Genomic DNA, 22426 nt, shown 5'->3' with positions numbered 1-22426 from the left:
CTCTTAATCTAACTAGACATTGGTGTTGAGGATTGACAGAGCCACACTTTAAAAAAGTTTGTGCAAGTACTGTATGTACAACTTTGTCTTGACATTTTTCTATTGATCAGGAATGCAACACATAAGGTCTGATTGGTCACCCATGTTTCCAGGGTTTTTTCACGAGATCCGCTTGTTTGATTACAATACACAAGCACACATTTATTATTTTGTTATTTTTACTCCATCCTTAAAGCAAAAGAGTAGCACACAAAGTTCACTCAGGAAAAATGTTCAACCTCAAACTTCAACCTATGGTGAGAATGAATGTCGATAAGGAGCACAGAAGAGCCACAGATTTCAATCAGGCAAAACGGAAGTCTGCTGTTTCCTGCCTGTAGTTGGGTCCTGTACAGCAGCCCGTGCGAGGCTGTCCTGGAGACCCCGCGCTGCCTGCACCTCTATCGTCTCGGGTGAGTTTGTTATAAAACAGCATTTTTCTCAATTAATCCGAATAACTCTAACAAACCTGCGGTATTTATGCACTGCGGACAACCCGCAAACTGCACCGCTACCGTAATCGAAACGCCACGCTACTGCACGACCCGGCAAACATAGTCATTTTCCACCGAATTCCCAAGCATACCCCCCTCATCCAAGAGTATTCCAACATTAACTCATATTTTGCTTGCAAGAGGAGACAGATAGCTCGCCACGCAATTGCGTTTACACTTCAAAGCAAACAATACTGCCTTTTCTTGGTTGAATCGAGGTGCCGCTGTACGATACGAGTGTTAAAAATGTGTCAGTCGGTGGTTTGTTTTGAATGTCAAAGGCTCAAGCTAGCCGTACGTCTGAATATTGTTGATAGCTGCTTGGCTTAGCAGGCTAGCTAGCTAAGCTAACGAAATTCAACCCAGATGCATCAAAATGCTGGAAATAGAGGTGAAACGGGTTTTTGAAATCAAGCGTTTTATCAAAGTAAAGTCTTAAGACAGTCGTATGGTAGCTAATTAAGGTGTGTTGTAACGAATCGGCAAAATATGCATGGAAGGCTCTTTGAAAACACCAGCTAGCATGTAGCTAGCCGCTTGCAGTGTCCCCATTCATATCCTGCGCACTGGCTCTGCTCTGACCGAGTAATGGCTACGATCCGCTGCATTTTTAGAGCGGCAACCGCGGATATTACCCCGTCGTAACCACGGTTATATGTTCGCTTGCATTATTTGGCGACTAGCTGTGATTATGTTACTGAAAGTGTTGTGCACAGTTGTTGAGACTTGTGGTGAATCCAGCTACAGCCCGCACTCGAAATCTTTCCAAGCTTTGTGAAAACCGCGCGTTTTCAGTTTGTTGTCTATTTCCATCCGCTGTTTCTCGTTGTAAAGCAAACATCTGCTGCTTGATCTCCAGTGCATCAACCTTTCATAGTTGCTTCTGTGCTTGCTTTATTCTCACAAGACTCACAGCTAACTATATGTCTGACAGCATTCGGTGATGTAACGTTTTGAGTCATTACTTATAGTTTTAATGTGGAAAAACATGGGGACATTTAAAAAAAAAAGATCCATTCACTCTTGGCATTGTTTTTTTGAGGAAGATTTTTAAACATATAGACTAACCAAAAGAACTTCAGGTGTCTACATTTCATCTGTGGCAGAATTTGTAAAGACAATTATTACATAAAGTAATTATTTTATAACAATAAAAAAAATTAAAAAATTAAAAATAAATAAAAAACACAGTTTGAAGGTGGTTTAAGGACTGGTGTTGCAGTTAACCAAACGTGCCCTCTACTATCTGAGTCATTAAGATGCTTAATTCAAATTAATGAAGTTATTTTCGACATAAATTAGACTGATTGAAAAATGCAGACTAACAATTTGAAAGCAATATATTTTTTTAAAAGGGTTTTCTGTGGTTCTGTCTTGCAGTATGGAGTACAACAACACAGCATAAAGAGCTTTATTTCCTATACAGATTAATCAATGCTGAAAGTGTGCAATAATGATATTGTTCATGAGCTTTGCTGAAAAAATTCACCGAACGTCATTTTAATTTTTGACTATTGAATGTTAAAAATGTACAACCACATGACATTACTCCTTGCCACACTGATGTAGAACAGCATTTGAAAAAAACATCTTACAGTTTTGTAGTTGTGCATCATCAGATGTAGATAACTTCTGTCAAAGTGTAATTATAACTCAGCACTCAAACCTCTGTCCCACTAAACAACCAAAGCGCTAAATATGGAGCTAAAAACCACATACTGTGGTATTGTTCTAATAACAATATAATAGAAGCGTTACTATGTTTACATAGTTGAAAATATTATACATTTGGGGAACGAGTAAATTGTTGTTAATGCTGTTTTTATGAGTGTATTGATAATGAAATAAATCTGGAATTTAAACCCTTTTTCATCTTTAACAGTTGTCATGGATGATGAAGACGGCAGGTGCCTTCTAGATGTAATTTGGTAAGTCATTATTGAAAAAGTGTTAGATCAGTTTAATATTATAACAAACTGTTCAGTCGTGTCTTTCGCCCCGTTGTGAATCACATTGTTTTCTCCTGCAGTGACCCAGAAGCTCTCAATGACTTTCTTCATGGATCTGAGACCCATGTGAGTAAGAGAGAAAAAAAAGTTCAAGAAGTCGCATCTGTTAGGCTTCTGATTATTAGTTTTTAAAAAAATGGGTTTGTAATTGATGTGATGAGGAGTGTTTGTTGTGCGCATTTTAGCTGGGGATTGTGTGACTACGTGTTTAAGTCACTTTCAGATTATACATTGGTGTACCCTGAAACCCACGCCCTCCACTGCTTTCATTTTTTTTTTTTTTTTTATACTGCTTTCTCTGCTTAATGGTTTTCTTTGCTTTTTTGATTGCACTTTTTATGGTTTCTCCCTGCCTTCCCTTTTTATTAAGCTAATTTAAAAAATGAGAAATGCTAATACTAACACTTCCCAACTCTGTTATTCCTGTCATTTTGCCCCCCTGTCGCCTATCTTTTCACTGGTTCTTTACGATCTGGTTCTCTGGAATGTGTTCTGTCCTTTCCTTGCCCTTCTCCTCTGTTTGATGGTCTGTATGTTTCTCTGTCCTGGTGGCTTTTGCCTGCTGGTTTGGGTGCCTTTGGTTTCTGTCTATCCTATCCTGGGTGGGTGTGTCTGTAGTTGGACACTGACGACCTTTTGGATGGTTCGAGTGACCCCTCCAGCTCGTTCTTCTCTACCACTGGGGTGAGTAAAATCCCCCAATCCTCCTCCTTCTGTTTTCTATCCATCTATGTAGCATGCATCTCCAAATACCCTTCCTTTCCACTAACATACCTACACTCTACAAGCTTTGATTTGCTGCGACGTGACTACAGGTTTTTTTGGGGGTTTTCATGTCTGCAATTCTGAGTTAACTTTGTTACACTCCTCACCATCACTTCTAGATCTAGCCATCAACATTCACCCATCCTCCCGCTTCACTTCTCTTCTTTGTCCTCTCCATTAAGGGCCATGTTCCAGAGGTCCAGCCTGCAGTCCAGCTGTCGGCCAGTGAGCCGGCAGGCCTGCCCAGAGTCAGTGTTGACCTGGACTTCTTGGAGGATGAAGACATCTTGGGAGGATCCCCAGGTGGTGAAGGTGGGAGCAATGGCATTGGGACAAATCACGAGCCGTGTGACATCCTGCAGCAGAGCTTGGCTGAAGCCAACATCACAGAGCAAAGCTTACAGGAGGCAGAGGCTGAGCTGGACCTGGGCTCTTTTGGAATTCCAGGCCTTACACAGGTTGTTCAGACACTGCCTGATGCCAGCCTCTCTGGGGCTGGAGGCGCTGCTGTTGGTGTAGGCATAGGTGTTGGTGTTGGGGGAACAGCAGCAATTTTTCCTGGGTCAGCCCCAAGCACCACTGCTACTCCCCCCAATGCCACAGCTGACATGCTGGGGTCAGTGCTTGCTCAGCAGGGCCTTCAGCTCCAATCCCAGGTCATGAACAAGGCCATTAGTGTTCAGCCATTTATGCAGCCTGTGGGCCTGGGAAATGTGACGCTTCAACCCATTTCAAGTCTCCAAGCTCTTCCTAATGGGAGTCAGTCTGGACATTTGGGTATCGGACAGATTCAGGTTGTCGGTCAGCCCACAGTCATGACTATCAATCAGTCTGGGCAGCCAATCCTGGCTAAAGCCATGGGTGGTTACCAGCTGCACCAGTCTGGGCCAGAGGTATCAGGTGCTGGTTCTCAGGCGGGGCTTGGAGGCTCAGGAGGTGGACTTCTGATCCAAGGTAACAAAGCCACTTTGGGATCTCCAGCTTTAAATGGACCGGCTGTTTGTGTCAGCAGCACAAACAGCAGCAGTGGCGTTACAATGACGGCTCCTGCTGGGCTTGTGGGCTTTGGCAGCAACCCTCTAAGTTCAGGAATTGGAGCTCAGACGCAAACTCAAGGCCAAATCATGCAGAACGTGATCATCCAGCGCACACCAACACCCATTCAGCCTAAACCCCCTCAGGGGGGAGCCATCCAAACGAAACTCTTCAAACAGCAGCAGCCGCAGCAGCAGCCACAGCCAGCACCCCAACCCCTGCAAAACGATGCCCACAAGGCTCTAGGGCTGCAGCAACTTCCAGTTTCTGCTGCTCAGAATGTAGCCTTCCTGACAGGAAAGGCAGGCTCCAACGTTGTCCTGAGTACTCAAGCTACAACACAAGGCCCACAGTTTCAACAGACCCTATTCAAGCAACAAGCAGCACAACCATCTGGCAAGCCCCTTAGTGTACACTTGTTAAACCAATCAGGCAGCATCGTTATTCCCCCTCAGACAGTTCTGCAAGGTCAAAATCACCAGTTTCTCCTGCCACCTCTACAGGCAGGTGGGCAGATCCTGACCCAGCACCCTGGGGGTCACATCATAACTAGCCAGGGCCCTGGTGGACAGCTCATTGCAAACCAGATTTTAACTGCGAACCAGAACATCAACTTGGGTCAGGTGTTGACTTCACAGGGCCACCCTGGGGCTGCCCACATCCTCTCTGGACCCATTCAGCTCCAGCCTGGCCAGATGGGCACACCTACCCTCTTTCAGATGCCTGTCTCATTGGCTCAGAGTCAAAGCCAGACACAGACCCACACTGTCTCAGGTCATACCCAGACAGTCATACAGGGTATGCCAATCCAGAACTCCCTAACCATGCTGAGTCAGGTGGAGGGGCTGAGCCCGGCAGTCACACTTCAGCCAGCCCTGCAACCTCAGCCAGGTGGAGTCCCCAGCAGCAGCAGCACAGGAGCAGCAACCATGGCTCAAAGCCAGCCTGGAGAGTGTGTTACTGTGCTGGGTAGCACCACAGACCAGGCTGCTCATCCCACTCAGCAGCATGTGCCGCAGTCCTCTATTCTCGCCATGCAACCGGCTTCCTCTGTGTCCGCAGCTATTACAGTACCCTCCTCTTCTCCGTCCATGTCTGTGTCCACCTCTTCCTCTGTCACAGCAGTGGGGCTGGTCCCCCATCAGGCTCAGCACAGTCCAGGGAGGTTACTGCTCACCAACCAGGGCTCCAGCATGATCTTGAGCCAGGAGTCTCTGCAGATGTTCCTGCAACAGGTCAGTGTTCCACTCTTTGCACGTTAGCTTTAATTGTGTATAGTTAACATTGTCTTAAATATTAAATAACATGCACGGAGTGATATCTTGGTCTGACCTCTTTGGTTTACTATTTTACTCCCCCTTCCCTCCAATCCCCTTCCTCCTTCCCTCCCTCGTCCTGAAATGGTAAATGTACTCCTATCAGGAGCAGCACCACCAAACAGAGAATGAGTCAACCCCCTCTGTGGGCGTACCAGCGTCTGTAATCGTCAGCAGCAACAACATCACTGCTCTGGCCCCCGCTGTCCATGACAGCCAATTAACTGACTCTTGGGTGGGTCAGAGCCACAGTCCTTCCCCTGGCCCCTCCCACATGACAGCAGTGGTAAAGCAGGTAGAAATGCCCCTTTATGTTAAGCCCCACCCACTTGCTGCTGCTGCCGCCACAACGTTAGGGTATCTTACCTTTCCCCATCACTGCTCTATTCTTCTCTTCTGCATTAGTCATTGCTTCCATTGCTCTCACTGCTGCTGTGCAATTCCTTATGGCAAAAATTACTCATTCGCTTGCAGCTTGTGTGTGTTTCTAACATCACTTCATTTTATGTAAAGGCATGATCATTCCACTAGTTCATATTTATTGTGTTTTAGCCAGTGTGCTATTTTTAATATTTAACTTAATCCATCTCTATAGAATTTGGCACTGGTAATCAAGTGCCAGTTTTTTAAAATTAAGTTAATTGTTTCACTAATTTTTTTTTTTTTTTTCATTCATTTTATGTATTGTGTGACAGTATACAAAAACCATGCTCGTGCTTAATAGAAGAGCTACCAAGGTGCTAGGTGCATCTTCTTTACCCTTTTACTAACACTAATTCAGTCAACTCACCTTGCTCAATCAAATTCGATCAACTCACCTTCATCTGCCACATTACTGACCAATGACTGATCAGTCGATCCACACCTCTCAACCCTGCACATCTCATTTAGACTCTTGTGTGCTTACAGTGCCACTACCCCTTGTAACCCTTAATCTGACCAGTGTAATAACTCCCAGACCAAAATGACATGCTCCCCTGACTCCCGTCCCTGTAGTGTTCAGATCACCTATTACTTAACCATCACAGGCCCGCAGATCTTTACTTCTTGCTTTTGTCAACTGTTTTTCTTTTTGGCTCGCCAGATGATCATTGCTCCCCTTTTATGTGTAATCCTCCTCAAAAGCTAGAAAAAAATCATTGGGCTTCTATTACTTTTACTTCAGCATCTACTTGATTTTAAAGTCTAACACTTTGCTTTTGTATTGTTTGGTGTTTTACCCATGTTTGTGTAGTTTTGTATTGGGGTTGGGCGATAATTCCATATTTTTGTGTATTGATTTTCATTGGAATTGCTCATTGTTACAATATGAGTGTGATTAAACCGCATGTGTGAAGAGTTTTGTCTACTGCAATGCATAACAGTGGAATGCCATCACTGTAGTAAACATCACTTTAAGTATTTTACGTATGATCATTCATACATTTGGCATATCGTAATAAATACTGATGTGAAAAGATGTTCTAATTAAGATTGTGATATAGTCATATCGCCCAGCCCTATTTTGTATCTAGCATCAAACCTTGAACCACGTACTAGAATCACATTTAGTAGATACTGCATGCATTTAGAAATGTAGAAGTAGTGCATGTAGAACTTTTTGTGTTTGATTTTTGTGCTTAATGTCCCGTTTCCTCCTGTGTTCAGATATTGTTTACATTCTTGAAAGGGATATGAAAATCATTGTGTTGTGAATCCACTTCTTCAGGTACCCACCAGTGGACATCAGCAGCCTCTGAAGATCCAGGGCATGTCACCTTCAACAGCCTTGACCACTCACACCACAGCGCCCCCAGTGGCAGACAGTCCCCAGCCTTCCCAGTCTCCTCTCACTCTGAGCCAGCAGATCCAGTCACCACACCATCAGCAGCAGTCACGTCCTCCCTCTCAGCCTCAGCCTCAGTCTCAAACTCCCTCCCGCTCCTGCACACCCTCGTCTCACGCTCCACTCTTTATTGTCCATAACCAAATTGCAGAATCTCCCCAACCAGCTGCACAAGGCCAGCCGCAGCAGACACAGCTCCAGCAGGCACACATTCAAGTTCAGCTTCAGACTCAGCCACGGCCGGCCTCCCAGCCTGCCCCTTATCAACAAGATATGCCTCCCGTGTCACAGTCACCTAAGCCTCCTCCTGCACCACCTGCACAGCACCAGTTCACTGCATCTCCTGTCAGCACTTCTACTACAGCTGTAGTGAAAACCCAGGTTCCCATCCAGGGCCTGACAGCAGAGCAGCAGCACCACCTGCAATTAGTAGGAGCGCAAATTCAGACCCTGTCAGGCATCACCCAGCCCTCACCTCAGCAGAAACAGTTGCTGGATAAGCTGCACCAGGTATTGTCCCAGTTCCTCTCAAAATTCTCTAAATGAAAACTTGTTATGAACTTTGCATGCAGTCAGAGGTCTCACCAGTTAAACCATCTTATGTATTTTGACTTCACGTGCTACTTTTTCACCCCACCCCATGCTTGAGCAGCTGAATCTCTGTAAATTGCAGTTTGGATATTGCAACTGGCCATATTGTGATTTGGATGATATTTCGATTAATTGGTTGGAAACAATTGGTTCATCTAGAGCTCCATATTTACAAAAACATGTAAGCAAATTGTCTTGATGTGTTTTCAGGTCCAGCAGAACATCCTGCTCCAGGCCAAGCAGCCTGCTCAGCCTCAGCCTCAAGCCACCAGTCAGTTCAGTTCTCAACAAGATGTGCCTGTTGATAAAGCCGCGATTACATCAACAGCCAGCACTGGTACACCTGCTCAGCTTCCCTCTGTGCTGAAGCCGACGTCAGTGCTTGTCAAAACCCCTGCTACAGGTTAGACACAATTTACCGCTCATGATTCAAAACGGCATGTACCCTGAACACACCTTGAAATATTTCCCTTTGTAATGATTTGTTTCCTCTTATTTTAGCATCAAGTGACTTACAGGTATTCTCAGGAGCCCAAGGGCCAGCTGGAGCAATGGTAAATCAGACTGTCACTCCTGCCAGCCTTACCCAGCCTGCACAGGTAAGTAACATTACTAGCCAATTCCTCCAAGGACTGGATGGTGGGCAATGTGTGTTGGTGTGTTCTAGCTGTTCTACATTTTCCTACAATTCAACACTGAATTTTTTTTTAATGTATTTTGTCACTTTCTAAATTTCTTTCTAAATTTCCCCACAGGTTCAGCCAAAGCCAGGAGTGATCAGCTCAGTTGGAGGGATGACTCTGGGGAAAGGTGGAATGCAGATACAGGTGTTAGGAGCTAGTCTGACTCAAATGCCTGCTCCACAGCCCCCAGCTCCAGCACAAACTCAGGTAAAGTAGTTTCACGTCATCATAGTGACGTCCCAAAAAACTGCCTCTAATGTTTAAGCATCAGTCTGAAGATTTTAATTCTTGTTGTTCATCTTTTACTTACATCACAGACACCAACAATGAAGATGCCTTTCAGCGCAGAGCCCAGCAAAGAAGCCAGGTGTGTGCCACAGGCATTTTAAGGTTATTTTAACTGTCTCAAATCCCAGTTTTTGAGAGAAGTATTTCTTTGTACATGCCTCATTGCAGGATGCTAGAGCAGCTGAGGAAACAGCAGGGTTCAGTGCTTCACCCAAACTACAGTGCTCCTTTCCACTCTTTTGAGGACACACTGCACAGACTGCTGCCTTACCATCTCTACCAGGGAACTGCCAACTCTTCTCAAGACTATCAAAGAGGTAACCAACTCCATATCCTCTAGTGCAGGCAAATTGCTGTTTAGTACCTTTCCCCCAATTTCAAGATCTTAATAAACATTTTGGTTTTTCTTGTGCACAGTGGATGATGAATTTGAGAGGGTCTCCTGTCAGCTGCTGAAAAGGACCCAGGCCATGCTGGATAAATATCGCCACTTGCTCTTTGCGGAGTCAAAAGTAAGTTTATAAACCAGCATTCTCACCAAACACCATCTTGTTGTCTTCTTTGTCCTAAATTGATATTGAACCGATGGTTTTTGGCGTTGCAACCTGAGCAGAGACTGGGCCCCTCGGCAGAGATGGTGATGATTGACCGGATGTTCATTCAGGAGGAGAAGATTGCGTTGAATCAGGACAGGATTTTGGCCAAGGAGAGACCAGGTACCCTAACACTGTCTGTCATACATTGTTGTAGTTGTCTTCATCTAAATTGTATGCTTGTGAGCATGTGTATGCTAATGATATGATCGTGTTTGTTTCATTGCAGAGGAGTTTGTAGCAAATGCGCGCATGTTGGAGAGTGTGGTTTCATCCCAAGAGAAATCCTCATCTGCTGAGCACACCTCAGTGAGTGGAGGTGTAGCTGCTGCTGCCCCTGCTCCAGCATCTGCTGCTCCTGCCCCAGCCCCTCTTCCAAACATCACCCCAAACCCCCCACCTGCACCCGCCCAAGTTCCAGTTCCAGCTCCAGCTCCTGCTCCAGCTCCTGCTCCTGCTCCAGCCCCTGCCCCTGCTACTGCGCCTGCTCCTCCTCCCCCTGCTCCTGCTCCTCCCGCCACCAGTTCTGTTACCCCCTTTCCTCCTACCAAACTGGTAATAAAGCAGGGTGGAGGTGGAGCCTCTGTGTCTTGGTCCAGCAGCTGTCCACCACCTCCAGCCGCAGCGGGCAAGCCGGTGGCCGAACCCACCAGCCAGTGCTCCTCCTTCAGTCGAGCTCCAGCAGCATCCTCCTCTTTCTCGTCCTCGTCCTTCAATTCTCAAGCAGCCGATGATGACGACGCTCTCCCACAGAGAACCAGCAAACCACCTATAAAGACCTACGAGGCTCGCAGGAGAATTGGCTTGAAGCTGAAGATCAAGCAGGATCAAACGGGGTTCAGTAAGGTGGTTCATAACACTGCGTTAGACCCAGTGCACACACCTCAACCTCAGCAGAGCAGCCAGTCTATATCCCAGTCTCAGACTCAGCCTCAGCCTCAGCCTGAAGCTGCTGTACCACATCCAAAGTCCCACCCTTTATCGACTCCTCCCACTACAGTCATCAGAACTCAGTCCCCCGTATGCACAGCTTCTTCTGCCTCATCAGTCACCATAGCAACCACTCAGTGTAACCCGCCACTGAGAGGTAATGTTCCTCCCAATGCAGCCCCATCTTCCTCTACCTCTTCCTCTCATACTTGGTCGTCGTCCTCCTCCTCCGCCTCCTCCACTCAAATGAATGGGACGTTGGATCATCATGGTATGGGTGGGGTCAAACACAATCCTGCCTCCACTGCCAATCCCTCGCCAACAACCTGTCGCCTCCCCCTTCGAAAAACCTACCGGGAAAACATTAGTCCCCGGGTCAGACCTGGTGTCCCAGGGGGAGGAGATGAAAGTTTGTCCTACCCCAGACCCACGCCGTCACCCCCCAGGCATGAGGCCTCATCTCCTCCCTCAGAGCGGACAGTGATAGCCAGTGTGAAGGTGGAGAAAAGAGGCAGGGAGGCCTCGCACACTCACACAGAGTCAAGCCACGAAACAGGCCGTTTAGGGAGTGCAATGCAGGGGCTGGACGAAGTGGACGAGGTGTTCAACCGTGGTATCAAAACCACACAACACCATCATCTCCCACAGCTCCTAGACAAGGAAGGGGCAAAGGAGAGAGTGGCGGAGCACACAGACCAAGAGACAGATGTAAGTAAATACAAGAGGGCGGGTGGAAAAAATAGACATAGGGTAGGTGGGACTTTCAGAATGGACCAGCATGCCCCTGGGCCTCCCTCTCCAGAGTCCTCCTTCACACGAGACTCTTTACTTCCTGCCAAACGCTGCAAATCAGACTCCCCCGACATGGATAATGCCAGCTTCTCCAGCGGCAGCCCCCCGGATGACTCTCTCAACGAGCACCTTCAGTGCGCCATCGACAGCATCCTAAACCTGCAGCAGGAGCCCTCTGCCCGCGGGCACCACATTAAAGGGGGCAACAGCAGGCCCCACCAACACCAAAGCCAGCGCCCAGGGGGCTCGGCAGCTTCATCCCACAGACCCTCAGTCCCACCTCCCTCCTCTGCTTCCTCGTCGTCCTCCTTGGCCCAGCACCCTCAGGTCGGTGGCCGTGGCCACAATGGCAGCCTGGTGCCCCAGACTCAAAGCAGATAACAGCCCCTCAGCCCCAGGCCAGACTGACATGGGGGAACTAAGAGACAGATTTTGAGGCAGGGGAAGGGGGGGCACTGTGAAAACAGTATCACTGTACTACTCTGCCAAGCTGTGTTGGCTTTGTTTGTCCATTTGAATTGTCCAGACATTTCTTTGTCATTTACAGCCTTGAAGTAGACCTGTGGTGGAATAAGTGTGAGTGTGGTCCAAGGTAAAACTGTCTCTGTTAGATGCAGACTTGAAGATGCCTGCCGTTTTGTATGTGTTCTGTCAGCCAAGCTCGAGAAACAAGAAGAAATTGTCAGAGGTTGCTGTTCTCTTTCTTTCTTCCTTTTTCACTTTTCACCTTTTCTTTTTCTCATCCACCATTCATACATTCCTTTTCATGTGGCCTGAGCACCAGTCCACAACGGTTCATCTCCTGGTTTAAACAGCCCCAATGAGCATCAGGCAGCTTGTTTTAACAGTTCAGAAGACAACAACCTTCTCTAACTTGGTTACGTGCAGCTGAGAGGCAAACGAGAATGCTGTAAAAGGTCATAATACACACAGTGTCTTCCTTTACCAACCAAATTGAATCCTCTTATCACACAGATAATGCTGCCCACCTGATGCAAACTGCACATGCTAGAATGATACAGGCCACCTCTTTATCAAGATAAAATTTCTTTAGACTGTAAAATAAACTGGGACGCTCAGTCGTCACACTCCTCTTCAATTGGCAAAATCAAGTAGCCTCATCCTCCATTATGCCTGCATTTCATATAGACACCACATGCATTTTAAAAGTAAAAACATATTGAGAAAGTAATTTGGATAATTGTGAAGTTTTATGTAAATGAACGTGTAATGAAATTCAGTTATATTCTGTTTCTGATGTCAGATGATTTTCCAGGTTCTTGTTTTTAGACAATGCCTCCACACACACCTGCCCCACCCCCCACCCCCTGTTACGTTTGATGCCAGGTTAGGACATAGTGCGTTTTAGTCAGCAGGGGGCAGGCCAGTTTTAACTGTTGATTTTCTGTGTTCTCAGTCTGTTTGTTTTCTGCAACTGTATCCCTGCCTCGTGTGTGTGCGTGTGCGTGTGTGTGTGTGCGCGTGTGTGTGTGTGTTTGTGTTTGTTTCTTTCTTCTTTTTCTTTTTTTTTTGTCTTTTCTTTGTCTTTTTTTAAGCCTGGTGGACAATTCAAACACAAGCACAAGCATTGAAATGGAAAAAAAGGAACAATAATAATGTACAAAAAGACCGTGAGAGAATTTGAAGTATAGTATTACAGATTAATTTTGTATTGTATTTATTGTGTATAATGACACTTTTTAAAAAGAAATGTACATTTAGTAAAACTGTAAATTAAACCTTGCTTCTTTTATGAAACATTGCAGGCCATCTAGTCATTTGTCCAGCTGTTCAGTGATTCCTGATCTTCTGGATACATTCCTTTGAGTGACTAATGATGACTGAGGAGTACTGTATGATGGTAGTGGGAGGGGGTGGGGGGTGGCGACAGTGGGACGTGTCCTCTATGAGACAGCCAGCAGGTGGTGCATGGATGTGGAAAAGTAGAGCTTATTTGTGTGATTCATTGCCTGGAAGGTTCACAGAGTTTGGGAGGAGCAAAAGTGTTTATACTGTGGAGGGGAAAAACTGTTACATCTGTAAACGTATGACATGTTACAGTAAGCTGAGGAGAGAAAAAAAACTCATCAAAAAAATTTTAAATACATGGAGAAGTTAAAAGCCACAACTGGAGTGGTGCAGCCTGAGGGTGTGTTTATCGTTATAAATATGCATAAGGACATTGTGAGGCGATGCCATGTTAAAAAAGAAAAAAGGAAAAAAACAGCTCCACCCAAATTATTTATTCACAACCCCACTCCTCCAGCTCCACACCCTCTGGCCACAGCCCAGCTCATCCCTGCCCTGAGCAGAGTGTTAGTGCTGCCCACTGTGTTGCCAGGCATCCCTGGAAGAGGAGGTGCGTTAAACTAGCAGAAGGAAGCAAGGGGAGAGAAAAGTTAGCCTCAGTGTGGTTTGCTTTGTGCTCTTTCCGCAAGCAGAGTAAGGATCCTTGCCAGATCTGGAGCTCATCTGATGTACATTAAACCCTGGGGAAGAACGATCCTCTATAATCTCGCTGCGTTGACGCTCTGCTGAGGGTTCCTATTTGCTGTCAGAGGTACACCCATACATGTAGCTGCAGCTCCTCGAAGACACTGACTGTTTTTGTCTCCTCAAGTCAAAATATTTTCCAAGCTCCAGAGGGCAAACCTGGAGAGAGAGCGAGAAAGAGAGATCAAGGTGCTTGAAGAAGGCCGTGCTTTCTCCACAACAACTTGGTAAATACTCTTTTTTTAAACTTTGAATATGGCTTGAACAGTCTGCTTTCATTTGAACTTTTACTTTGCAGCAGAGGAAACCAAGGCTTGATGGTGTTTGGTAAGTGCGAAGATCAAAACTTAAATGAAGAATTAATGCACTTGGAAACTGTAAACCCTCAGTAGTCTTTTTGAAAATGTTTTCCATGTCTCATTTTGATATTACTGCCCTGATTCTTGTTGCTCCTGCAGGCTAAAATTGTACATTTTCTGTTCCAAAACGGTGTTGCAATTGTGGTACACAAACCCACAAGGCATTTTCCACCCTCCTTTAACTTTAGAAATTGATCTCAGAGCTTTAACTAAACCTTTAGGTATCACGCAAACCCCGTAGATCAACTTTTACTCACACAGCATGGCTGGCACAGAACTTGAAGTGTGTAATGGCAGGCAAATCACGTTTAATGTCCCTCCTGTAAATCTCCAGGGTTCGCCATTTTGACAAGAACTCTGTCCTCACTGGTCTTGTGACATGTCAGTACTGTGTTGCCTAGTCTCCTCCAGGCAAATATTTTTTTATCCTAATTCAAATGGGATTTGAAAGAAAGAAGCTCTTCACAGATGAGCTCCCATCTGCTGATGCGTGTCTTACTTTTTGTGTTAGTCTTCTCATAATGAGGTGTGCCTTCAGTTCCTAATCCAGCGCTTGTGTTTATGGAGACCACAGTGGAAAAAAAAAAAGATGGGTTAAATTAGTTTTTCCATGTATAGACTAACCCTTAAGAGGTCTTTTCCTTACATGAACAATTGAGCCGTGCACACATTTCATGTTCCACTGAGAGGAACTGCAGGGGATAAAAGGAATGTCTTACTCATTTCACTGTAAAGAAATGAGCTGTGCCTGTGCAGGGCTGGGTTTGCAAGTTTTCCAGCATGAACACCAGCTTTTTCCAGGCATGCACTGACAATGCTTGGCAGATTCCTGGTGGGCTGAAACTTACTCCAGATTCCACATCCTTACTCTAAATTGTGACAGACTTTGATCACCGGGCACAAGAACAGCAAGAAACTTTTTATCACCTGGATTAATCTCATTTGGATTAACCTCTGCCTGTCTCCTTTTCTGTCCTCGTTCCAGGAAATAAAAGTTGTCAGTGTTGCAACTGTTTTCAAAGGGGAAGATCTGGACTTCAAACAAAACCATCAGCCCTATCATTCCTCTCGACGTGTGCAGAGGAGGCTCCAAGGACAAGAGAGCAGTGTTCACATAAATACAGGAAACACCTGAAGGTTTTCCAAGGTTCAGCCCCAGGAAATACAGCTCCAAAAAACCGACACAACTCTGACACTGATTTTTTACAAGAAGCTCACAATCTCATTAGTCAATCAGCATGTCACGCTGGGGGCGAAAAAATGTGAAGAAGGCGCCGGAGGTGATCCGCACTGTTACAGAAGGGCTCAAGTCCCTGTATCGAAAGAAGCTGCTGCCTCTGGAGCAGTACTACGGTTTCCACGATTTCCACTCTCCCAGTCTGGAGGATGCAGACTTTGATAACAAGCCTATGGTGCTGGTGGTGGGACAGTACTCCACAGGGAAGACTACGTTCATCAAGTAAGACGTTCCAGCTGTGCATCAAACATTTGTTCACTGTTGAATTGTGTGTGATTGCAAAGTATCATTGGTGAAAAACAAATCACAAGCTATGTGTGTGACTGACAGGTATCTACTGGAGCAGGATATTCCTGGGAGCAGGGTGGGACCTGAACCCACCACTGACTGCTTCACTGCTGTCATGCATGGGGAGGTGGAGGGAGTCATCCCTGGAAACGCCCTTATTGTAGATCCTAACAAGCCTTTCCGCAAACTCAACCCATTTGGAAATACCTTCCTGAACAGGTGAGAGCAAGGATTTTATTCACAGTGTGTTGTGTAACGATTTCCACCAAGGGAGCCAGATATATACTTTATATCAGCATGTAATGCACAGGCTCCACGAGAGAGTCCGAGGGGGGAAAACAGGGAAGGAGAGATAACAGCAATTTTTTTTTTAGGTCTTTGGAATTTCAAGTCCTTGTGCCAAATTTCAGAGCAGGGAGGCACTTGCCTTATTTGTGGAAAAACGGAGAAAGGGAGCGATATCACCCGAGAGGCTGATGAAAGCAAATGTGCTCAGACAGGAACAGCAATCTACGCAAGTTCAAAAGCAAGGTCAGAGGGCTCCACAGCCCCTCAGGGTGAAGACAAACAAATAGAGTCACAGACATTGTGAGGCTTTAGGGAAGCTGTAAGAGAAATCTTCACACTCAAGGTTACTGTGCTGGCTGCCAGATTTCTGTGTATGTTTTTCCACTGTTGTGAACCAAGAAAGTCACATCTTACAATAAAGCCCTTTTAGCTACTCGGAGGATGGACGTGAAGGCCAGAAGTGGCAGGAACATACAGTACTCCTGTTAATGGGGCTCCAAACATGGAGTTCAGATGCCAGTTTTCCAGCAGGGTCCCTCTCTCCCTCTGCAGGGTGTGTTTGTGAATGTATTTGCGTTGCTCCTTTTGCTTTGACTTCCTGTTCGGGGAGCCGGTGGGCTCGTTAAGCTCATAAGCTACAGGAAGTGGTGTTGTTGTTCTAAGCCACACATCGTTAGCAGGCCTTATTGTTTGATTCTGGCAGTAGTGGTCATTTTCCTTCAGGAAGCCCACAGCAATGAGAGGCCTGCTTGCACACAATGGCCTGCAGAGGGAGGGGTGGGAGGTCTGAAGAGGGCAGCTTCCAATCTGCTCTTTAGATAACATTGGCCTCTTTGATAAAGAGTTAACCATTTTTCACATGATTTAGATTCTTTTCATTGACACCGACAATGTTTCAAACTAAAATGACCTCTGTGAACTTGTGTCTTACCATCATTTATGTGAGTTTTCTCCTGTCTACTGATGATAATACCAGGTTCCAGTGTGCCCAGATGCCCAACCAGGTCCTGGAGAGTATCAGCATTATTGACTCACCGGGGATCCTGTCCGGGGCAAAGCAGAGAGTGAGCCGAGGTGAGGGAGGTAGCAAAGGTGAGGAGAGGGCATGGGGGGCCTGCAGAGACACACATCCCTGAGCGTCATCTCACAAACTCATCTCCTTGGCACGCCTGGATAACTCATGGGACTAGTTTGCTCTGTCACAATAACACTTGGCAGCGGGGCAAGAAAACTTCTCAACAGTGTACTGAGCAGCCATAAAATCCTAATCAGGAACAGGGGTAGTACAGACAAAAACATCTGGAGGAATATACTAGAGAGAAATAGCTATCTTCGTCATCTCACTGTAGGTCTTCCACTTTTCTATTCATCCACGCTTCAAGTAACCCATTATTCAAGTCAATCTGCATGAGCAACTAACAACTTGAAATGGTGAGTGCATCCACATTATGAAAAACACATTTCCTCACTTATCACCAGCGGTATCAGCCATGCAGATAGTTTTGGTTTTGAAATATCCATCTGAGATTTCTTCCTCCCTGCCCCAGTACAATGGAGGTGAAAGGAATGTTGTTTGTGGTTCTCACAGGAATAAAAAAAAAAATTCTACATCAATGTCTTTCCAGAAACAGTGTCCCAGTTTCTCTGGCTAATCCGAGCTATTTCTTTGATAAGAAATAGTTCCAAGTGAAGTTTGTGGGTTATCCAGAGTAACTAACATTGTTTTTGAAAAGACAGTGCTGATGATTTCTTTAACTATGAATATATGTGCACCACAAACAGTAGTCCATTGAAAGAAAATTCAGTGATGGTTATCTGAAATCCTAGGAGAACAAAACCTAAAACCACCTTTGTGGCTATACCACAGGAGGTATATAATCAAATGTTTTTTTGTAAGTTGGGTGAACTGAACCTATTAGTATGATTATGTTGATACAGATGAAGAAATCACATAGTTAGTTAGAAATTTTGATGTTAAAAGTCAAAGAATTGCTTTTACAACGTGGTATCTTACAAAAAGTGAGGGTGTCTGAATGTACAGTTATAGTGGGTTTGACACATACATATAAGAATAGGGTGTGACGGGTTTGTGTCTGTGTCGACCTTCTACTCTCTCCTGGCCCCAGATTTTTTTGCACATAATGATAGACTCAGATTTTTATACTGTTTTATTTTCCTTTTTATATTCAAACAGGTTATGACTTCCCAGCTGTGCTGCGCTGGTTTGCTGAACGCGTGGACCGCATCATCCTGCTGTTTGATGCCCATAAACTGGAGATATCCGATGAGTTCTCCGAGGCCATCGGTGCCCTGAAGGGCAACGAGGACAAGCTGCGCGTGGTGCTCAACAAGGCAGACATGGTGGGCACCCAGCAGCTGATGCGGGTGTACGGTGCACTCATGTGGTCCCTGGGGAAGGTGTTTGGCACCCCAGAGGTTCTGCGCGTCTACATCGGCTCCTTCTGGTCAGAGCCACTGATGGTTACAGACAACCGTAAGCTGTTTGAGCTGGAGGAGGAGGATCTGTTCGCTGACATCCAAAACCTCCCTCGCAATGCAGCTTTACGCAAGCTCAACGACCTGGTCAAGAGGGCACGTCTGGTTAGGGTGTGTGTTTTTTAGTGTTCATTAAATGATTACTGATGCATTGACATTACTGCATTATATTTATGTTAGAAGTGTTAAAAGATTGGTGGAAGTAACCTTTGCTATGCCTCTCTTATTCCCAGGTCCACGCCCACATCATCAGCTATCTGAAGCAGGAGATGCCTTCTGTCTTCAGAAAGGACAATAAAAAGAAGAATCTGATCTACCAGCTGCCAGTTATTTTCTCCAAGATCCAGCTGCAGCACAACATTTCTGCTGGAGACTTCCCAGATTGTGCCAAGATGCAGGTCAGTCTGAGTCTGTTGGTTTTCACTAATGGGTACATCTGAGAGGCAAATGTGAAGCCTTCTTTTGAATTACTCCAAAAACTGTTTAGTTATATTTAGAAAGAAAAAACGCAAAATCTTCTAACTAACGCATTTTTGTCATTCCCTTTTCTAAGGAGCAACTGATGGTTCACGATTTCACCAAATTCAAAACCTTGAAGCCTAATCTGATGGCAGCCCTGGATGAGTTGCTCTCCGCTGACATTGCCAAACTAATGCCCCTCCTGCGACAGGAGGAGCTGGAGGCAGGTGAGCAACTAGGCGTGCAGGGTGGAGCCTTCCTGGGGACCCGCGGTGGACCGTTCTCTGAGGGCGACCCCTTCACTGAGGAGAACGGAGAGGGACCAGAGGAGGAGGAGGACTGGGTGGTGACCAAAGACAAGCCCAAATATGATGAGATCTTCTATAACCTCGCTCCCAATGAGGGGAAACTGAGCGGCAATAAGGCTAAGGACTGGATGGTGAGCTCCCGCCTGCCCAACTCGGTGCTGGGTCGCATCTGGAAGCTGTCAGATGTGGACCGTGATGGCATGCTGGATGATGAAGAATTTGCACTGGCTAGCCACCTGATTGAGGTCAAGCTGGAGGGCCACGGTCTTCCACCTGAGCTCCCCAACCGTCTGATCCCGCCCTCCAAACGCAGGCAGAAGGGTTCTGATGCATAAACATGTCACAAAGTCCCTGGAGCTGAGAGACGATTCTCTATTGGCTGTCACACTTCTGCTACTGTTTGTATTTGCTCACCCCCCCTTCCCCCAGACCCATGTCAAAATGTTGTATGTAATGTGTTCAACTTTTCTTCTGAGACTGATTTTGGTCTCGTACAATGGAACATGCTGTATTTAAGTGCAAGTCTTACCTTTGAGACTATAACAAGGGCTTACTGCCAAAGATTGTGTATTTAGAAGTCACACTGGGCTGGTTGCTTCTTCCCTTTGGCTCCTCAAAGTTTGCTTTATATGATGAACTTTTAAAAATATATCTACTTGTGTTTGCTGAGCAGAAGTAAATAAAGGCTGGCGCCCTCTAAGCGAGCAGTATTTGGCTTATATTTCACAGAATACAGAGCAAAAACTGTATTTAATCTTTAAATTTAACATTCCTCCAGTGATTAGACTGGGGTGGCACAGTATTATCTTGGTGATAATTTGTAGGATTACGCCATTTTCAGATTGGGCCATTCCAGTGACGTTATCGTCTACAAATGTATTTACAAAATTATTTTGCAGAAATGATTTGTTTATAGCATTTTCAACTCAAACTGGCAGCACAAATCTAATAACCTGAATGCATTTCACTTTGATGCTTTACGTGCCACCATTTTTGTGCATACTTTATATATTATTTTTGTAATTGTTTCTGTTGTTTTGTATGTGCAGGAGCAAGACTTCAGTTATATAAAAGAACATTACATGCTGAGATGAACTTTTCAGCCAGATCGAATGATTGATTTATTACTGACTACTGTACACAGCTCCACCAAATGTTCTTATGTTAACTATTATTGTAACCAAATAAAAATGCCCTGACTGTGCCTCGTCTCTTTTGTGACCCTTATGTAAGTGAAATAGTTTGTTGAAGTTCTTAAACTTTGTTGAAGTTCTTAAACATAAAGTACATGGTACAGAAATAATAGTTGGGTGCATTTAACTTGGCACTTTTAACAAGATTTTCTTTTCTATCAAGCTCAGTTGGTCTCTTAGTGACAGACGAGATAAACAGTGACTCACCCTCTCCCCTGCCAAGTCCCCATACCACCATTTTCCGAGGCTCTCTCCCCTCTCATTCCCACCATCTGAAGCTATTTCTCTCCCTCCCTCCCTCTCGAACACACATAAACACACATACACACACAGTTGAGTACAGTTCATTCCCCCTCATCTCTGGTTAGCTCAACATTCACACTCTCACTAGGCTGCCTGTGCATCCTCTTGGTTTTACCCTGTGTAAACTATGTGGTATGAGCACAAATATGTGTCTCGTGTAGAGATGCGTGTGTTTCACATGAGGGTTCCGAGATCTGCGAAAGAAGGGGTGGCCTCCCCGCCTCCGTGTTCCACTCCTCCATGGAAAGAAACACAAATGAGAAACAGAGGCAAACCAGCTCTTTCCTCCCGGCTCTCTGGCTTACAGTGACTCACATGTGAAGAATGTGGTGGGCTGGCCCAAGAGTTATTAATATCTCCTTTCCTAGGGTCCGCTAAGGTTCCTCAGTCTTATGCACAGGATCTACACACTGTACCTTTATGAAAGACTTTAACAACAGCCCCCTATTTGGAGTGTTCCTGTGCTAGCACTGCAGTACACCACACCCTCTCCTGTGTATTTGTGTGTGAGAGAGCAAGAGGGAGGTAATATGTGAAAACAATCAAGTATGGTGTCAAAATTCACTGAGGACAGCTGAAATCTTCATGTCGAAATATAGTTTCTTGATTTTAAATAAACTAATGCTGACTTCTTGTATATTTTCAAGTCATTGCTGGTAATTCCGTTCGCCATTTTAGAGAGCAGAATAAAAAATCCCCATAGCAGTTTGAACAATGTCAGCCTGTTACATAATTAGGCTATGCTGAGTCATAAACCATTTCAAACATTTGTTGTTCAAATCAAGCTACACAGTGATGCCACAGCAACAGGGTTAGACTTACAGACTTGCAGAGGACCCCCACCAACAACAGACATCCCCAACAATGAGGCTTACTCAACGAAACCGGGGTCTCCGTATACGTCACTCAGTGTTTACATGGGGAATTCCTCACTAGCAAACCTGCAGTGGAGGAAAAACTGAGGTAATCAACTCTGGAGTGGGGTGACATCTGGTGGATACAGGATTCCTGACAACCCTACACTGAAACTGTAAAGCACTGTGTCCAACTGTAGATGGCAGACTGGAGGCATGCAGCTGTGTGTGTTACAGGATAGGTTCACATATCTTCAAGTCAAGGTTATAATGTTCACTTTTTATTACACTGTTTTAGAGCGGTGTTGATTCAACTGTATGATAATGTTGGAGGGTGTGGTGTTGTTGAGCTGTATTACATTATAGAGATGTTTAATATTTAGCCTACCCTCACTCATATGAATGGGGTGGACAAAATAATAGAAACCTGTACACATAATGCAATACAATTCAACAGCGCCACAAACTGGTGCGCTCAAAATCACCATAAAGTTGAATCAACGCCCCTCTAAAACAACTTCAGTAAAAACTGATGTTAAGCTTCATGAAAGTAGATTTTATAGTAGGGCTGTATTAGTTTTAGCTAGGTGTACCTAATAAATGGCCAACTGAGTGTGTGTTGTCAGAGTTACTGGTCGCTGTAATTGTTCCACCTGTCCATACTGGCCCTGAAGCAAACCCTGATTTAGGTCAAAATCTCAAACCTTTAGTGCAAAACATGTCAAAGTTCAGCCAAACCTAAAAAGAGGCATCAGCAGAGTTAATCAAATCAAGAGGGTATCTTACAG

At 45.3% G+C, this 22426-nt stretch overlaps 2 protein-coding genes and 1 long non-coding RNA gene across 7 annotated transcripts; 2 read left to right on the top strand and 1 right to left on the bottom strand.

Annotated features, from left to right (window-relative positions):
- The first annotated feature begins 410 nt into the window (after positions 1 to 410).
- Positions 411 to 13118, top strand: bicra (BRD4 interacting chromatin remodeling complex associated protein). Of its 4 annotated transcripts, XM_056373548.1 has the most exons (15): positions 411 to 452; positions 2416 to 2461; positions 2563 to 2608; positions 3161 to 3226; positions 3490 to 5577; positions 5765 to 5953; positions 7367 to 7993; positions 8285 to 8477; positions 8576 to 8673; positions 8830 to 8964; positions 9075 to 9124; positions 9214 to 9362; positions 9463 to 9557; positions 9656 to 9761; positions 9868 to 13118. In XM_056373548.1, the coding sequence occupies exons 2-15, from the start codon at positions 2421 to 2423 to the stop codon at positions 11739 to 11741; spliced, it is 5757 nt and encodes a 1918-aa protein (XP_056229523.1). In that variant the 5' UTR covers positions 411 to 452; positions 2416 to 2420; the 3' UTR covers positions 11742 to 13118. The 4 variants fall into 4 exon arrangements, with proteins under 4 accessions (XP_056229523.1, XP_056229525.1, XP_056229524.1 ...); XM_056373550.1 differs by lacking the exon at positions 3161 to 3226; XM_056373549.1 differs by lacking the exon at positions 411 to 452 and having other exon boundaries at positions 9659 to 9761.
- On the bottom strand, positions 13008 to 20736 carry LOC130167397 (uncharacterized). The gene is made up of 3 exons (XR_008827289.1): positions 20689 to 20736; positions 16957 to 17139; positions 13008 to 14012 (listed from the first exon to the last, which is right to left on the bottom strand). It is a non-coding gene; the product is annotated as an uncharacterized LOC130167397 (long non-coding RNA).
- ehd2b (EH-domain containing 2b) lies at positions 13946 to 20492 on the top strand. 2 transcript variants are annotated; one of them, XM_056373553.1, is made up of 7 exons: positions 13946 to 14080; positions 15198 to 15671; positions 15780 to 15956; positions 17002 to 17099; positions 18220 to 18632; positions 18755 to 18919; positions 19075 to 20492. In XM_056373553.1, exons 2-7 carry the CDS (start codon positions 15451 to 15453, stop codon positions 19621 to 19623), a joined length of 1623 nt encoding a protein of 540 aa, XP_056229528.1. In that variant the 5' UTR covers positions 13946 to 14080; positions 15198 to 15450; the 3' UTR covers positions 19624 to 20492. The 2 variants fall into 2 exon arrangements, with proteins under 2 accessions (XP_056229528.1, XP_056229527.1); XM_056373552.1 differs by having other exon boundaries at positions 17002 to 17117.
- Positions 20737 to 22426: the final 1690 nt, after the last annotated feature.

Source organism: Seriola aureovittata, chromosome 4 (genome assembly GCF_021018895.1).
Source record: "Seriola aureovittata isolate HTS-2021-v1 ecotype China chromosome 4, ASM2101889v1, whole genome shotgun sequence".
Classification (NCBI taxonomy): Eukaryota; Metazoa; Chordata; class Actinopteri; order Carangiformes; family Carangidae; genus Seriola; species Seriola aureovittata.
Note: the sequence above shows the minus strand (reverse complement) of the source record. Positions and strands in the feature narration are given on the sequence as shown.

What these genes read in the sequence shown, in the direction of transcription:
- bicra (XM_056373548.1), top strand. Translation starts at nt 2,421, where the DNA reads ATGGATGATGAAGACGGCAGGTGCCTTCTAGATGTAATTTG. An exon ending in TGCCTTCTAGATGTAATTTG is followed by an intron (nt 2,462 to 2,562) that starts GTAAGTCATTAT and finishes TTTCTCCTGCAG; the next exon opens with TGACCCAGAAGCTCTCAATG. An exon ending in GAGCCCAGCAAAGAAGCCAG is followed by an intron (nt 9,125 to 9,213) that starts GTGTGTGCCACA and finishes GCCTCATTGCAG; the next exon opens with GATGCTAGAGCAGCTGAGGA.
- ehd2b (XM_056373552.1), top strand. Translation starts at nt 15,451, where the DNA reads ATGTCACGCTGGGGGCGAAAAAATGTGAAGAAGGCGCCGGAGGTGATC. An exon ending in GGAAATACCTTCCTGAACAG is followed by an intron (nt 15,957 to 17,001) that starts GTGAGAGCAAGG and finishes TGATAATACCAG; the next exon opens with GTTCCAGTGTGCCCAGATGC. An exon ending in CAGATTGTGCCAAGATGCAG is followed by an intron (nt 18,920 to 19,074) that starts GTCAGTCTGAGT and finishes CCCTTTTCTAAG; the next exon opens with GAGCAACTGATGGTTCACGA.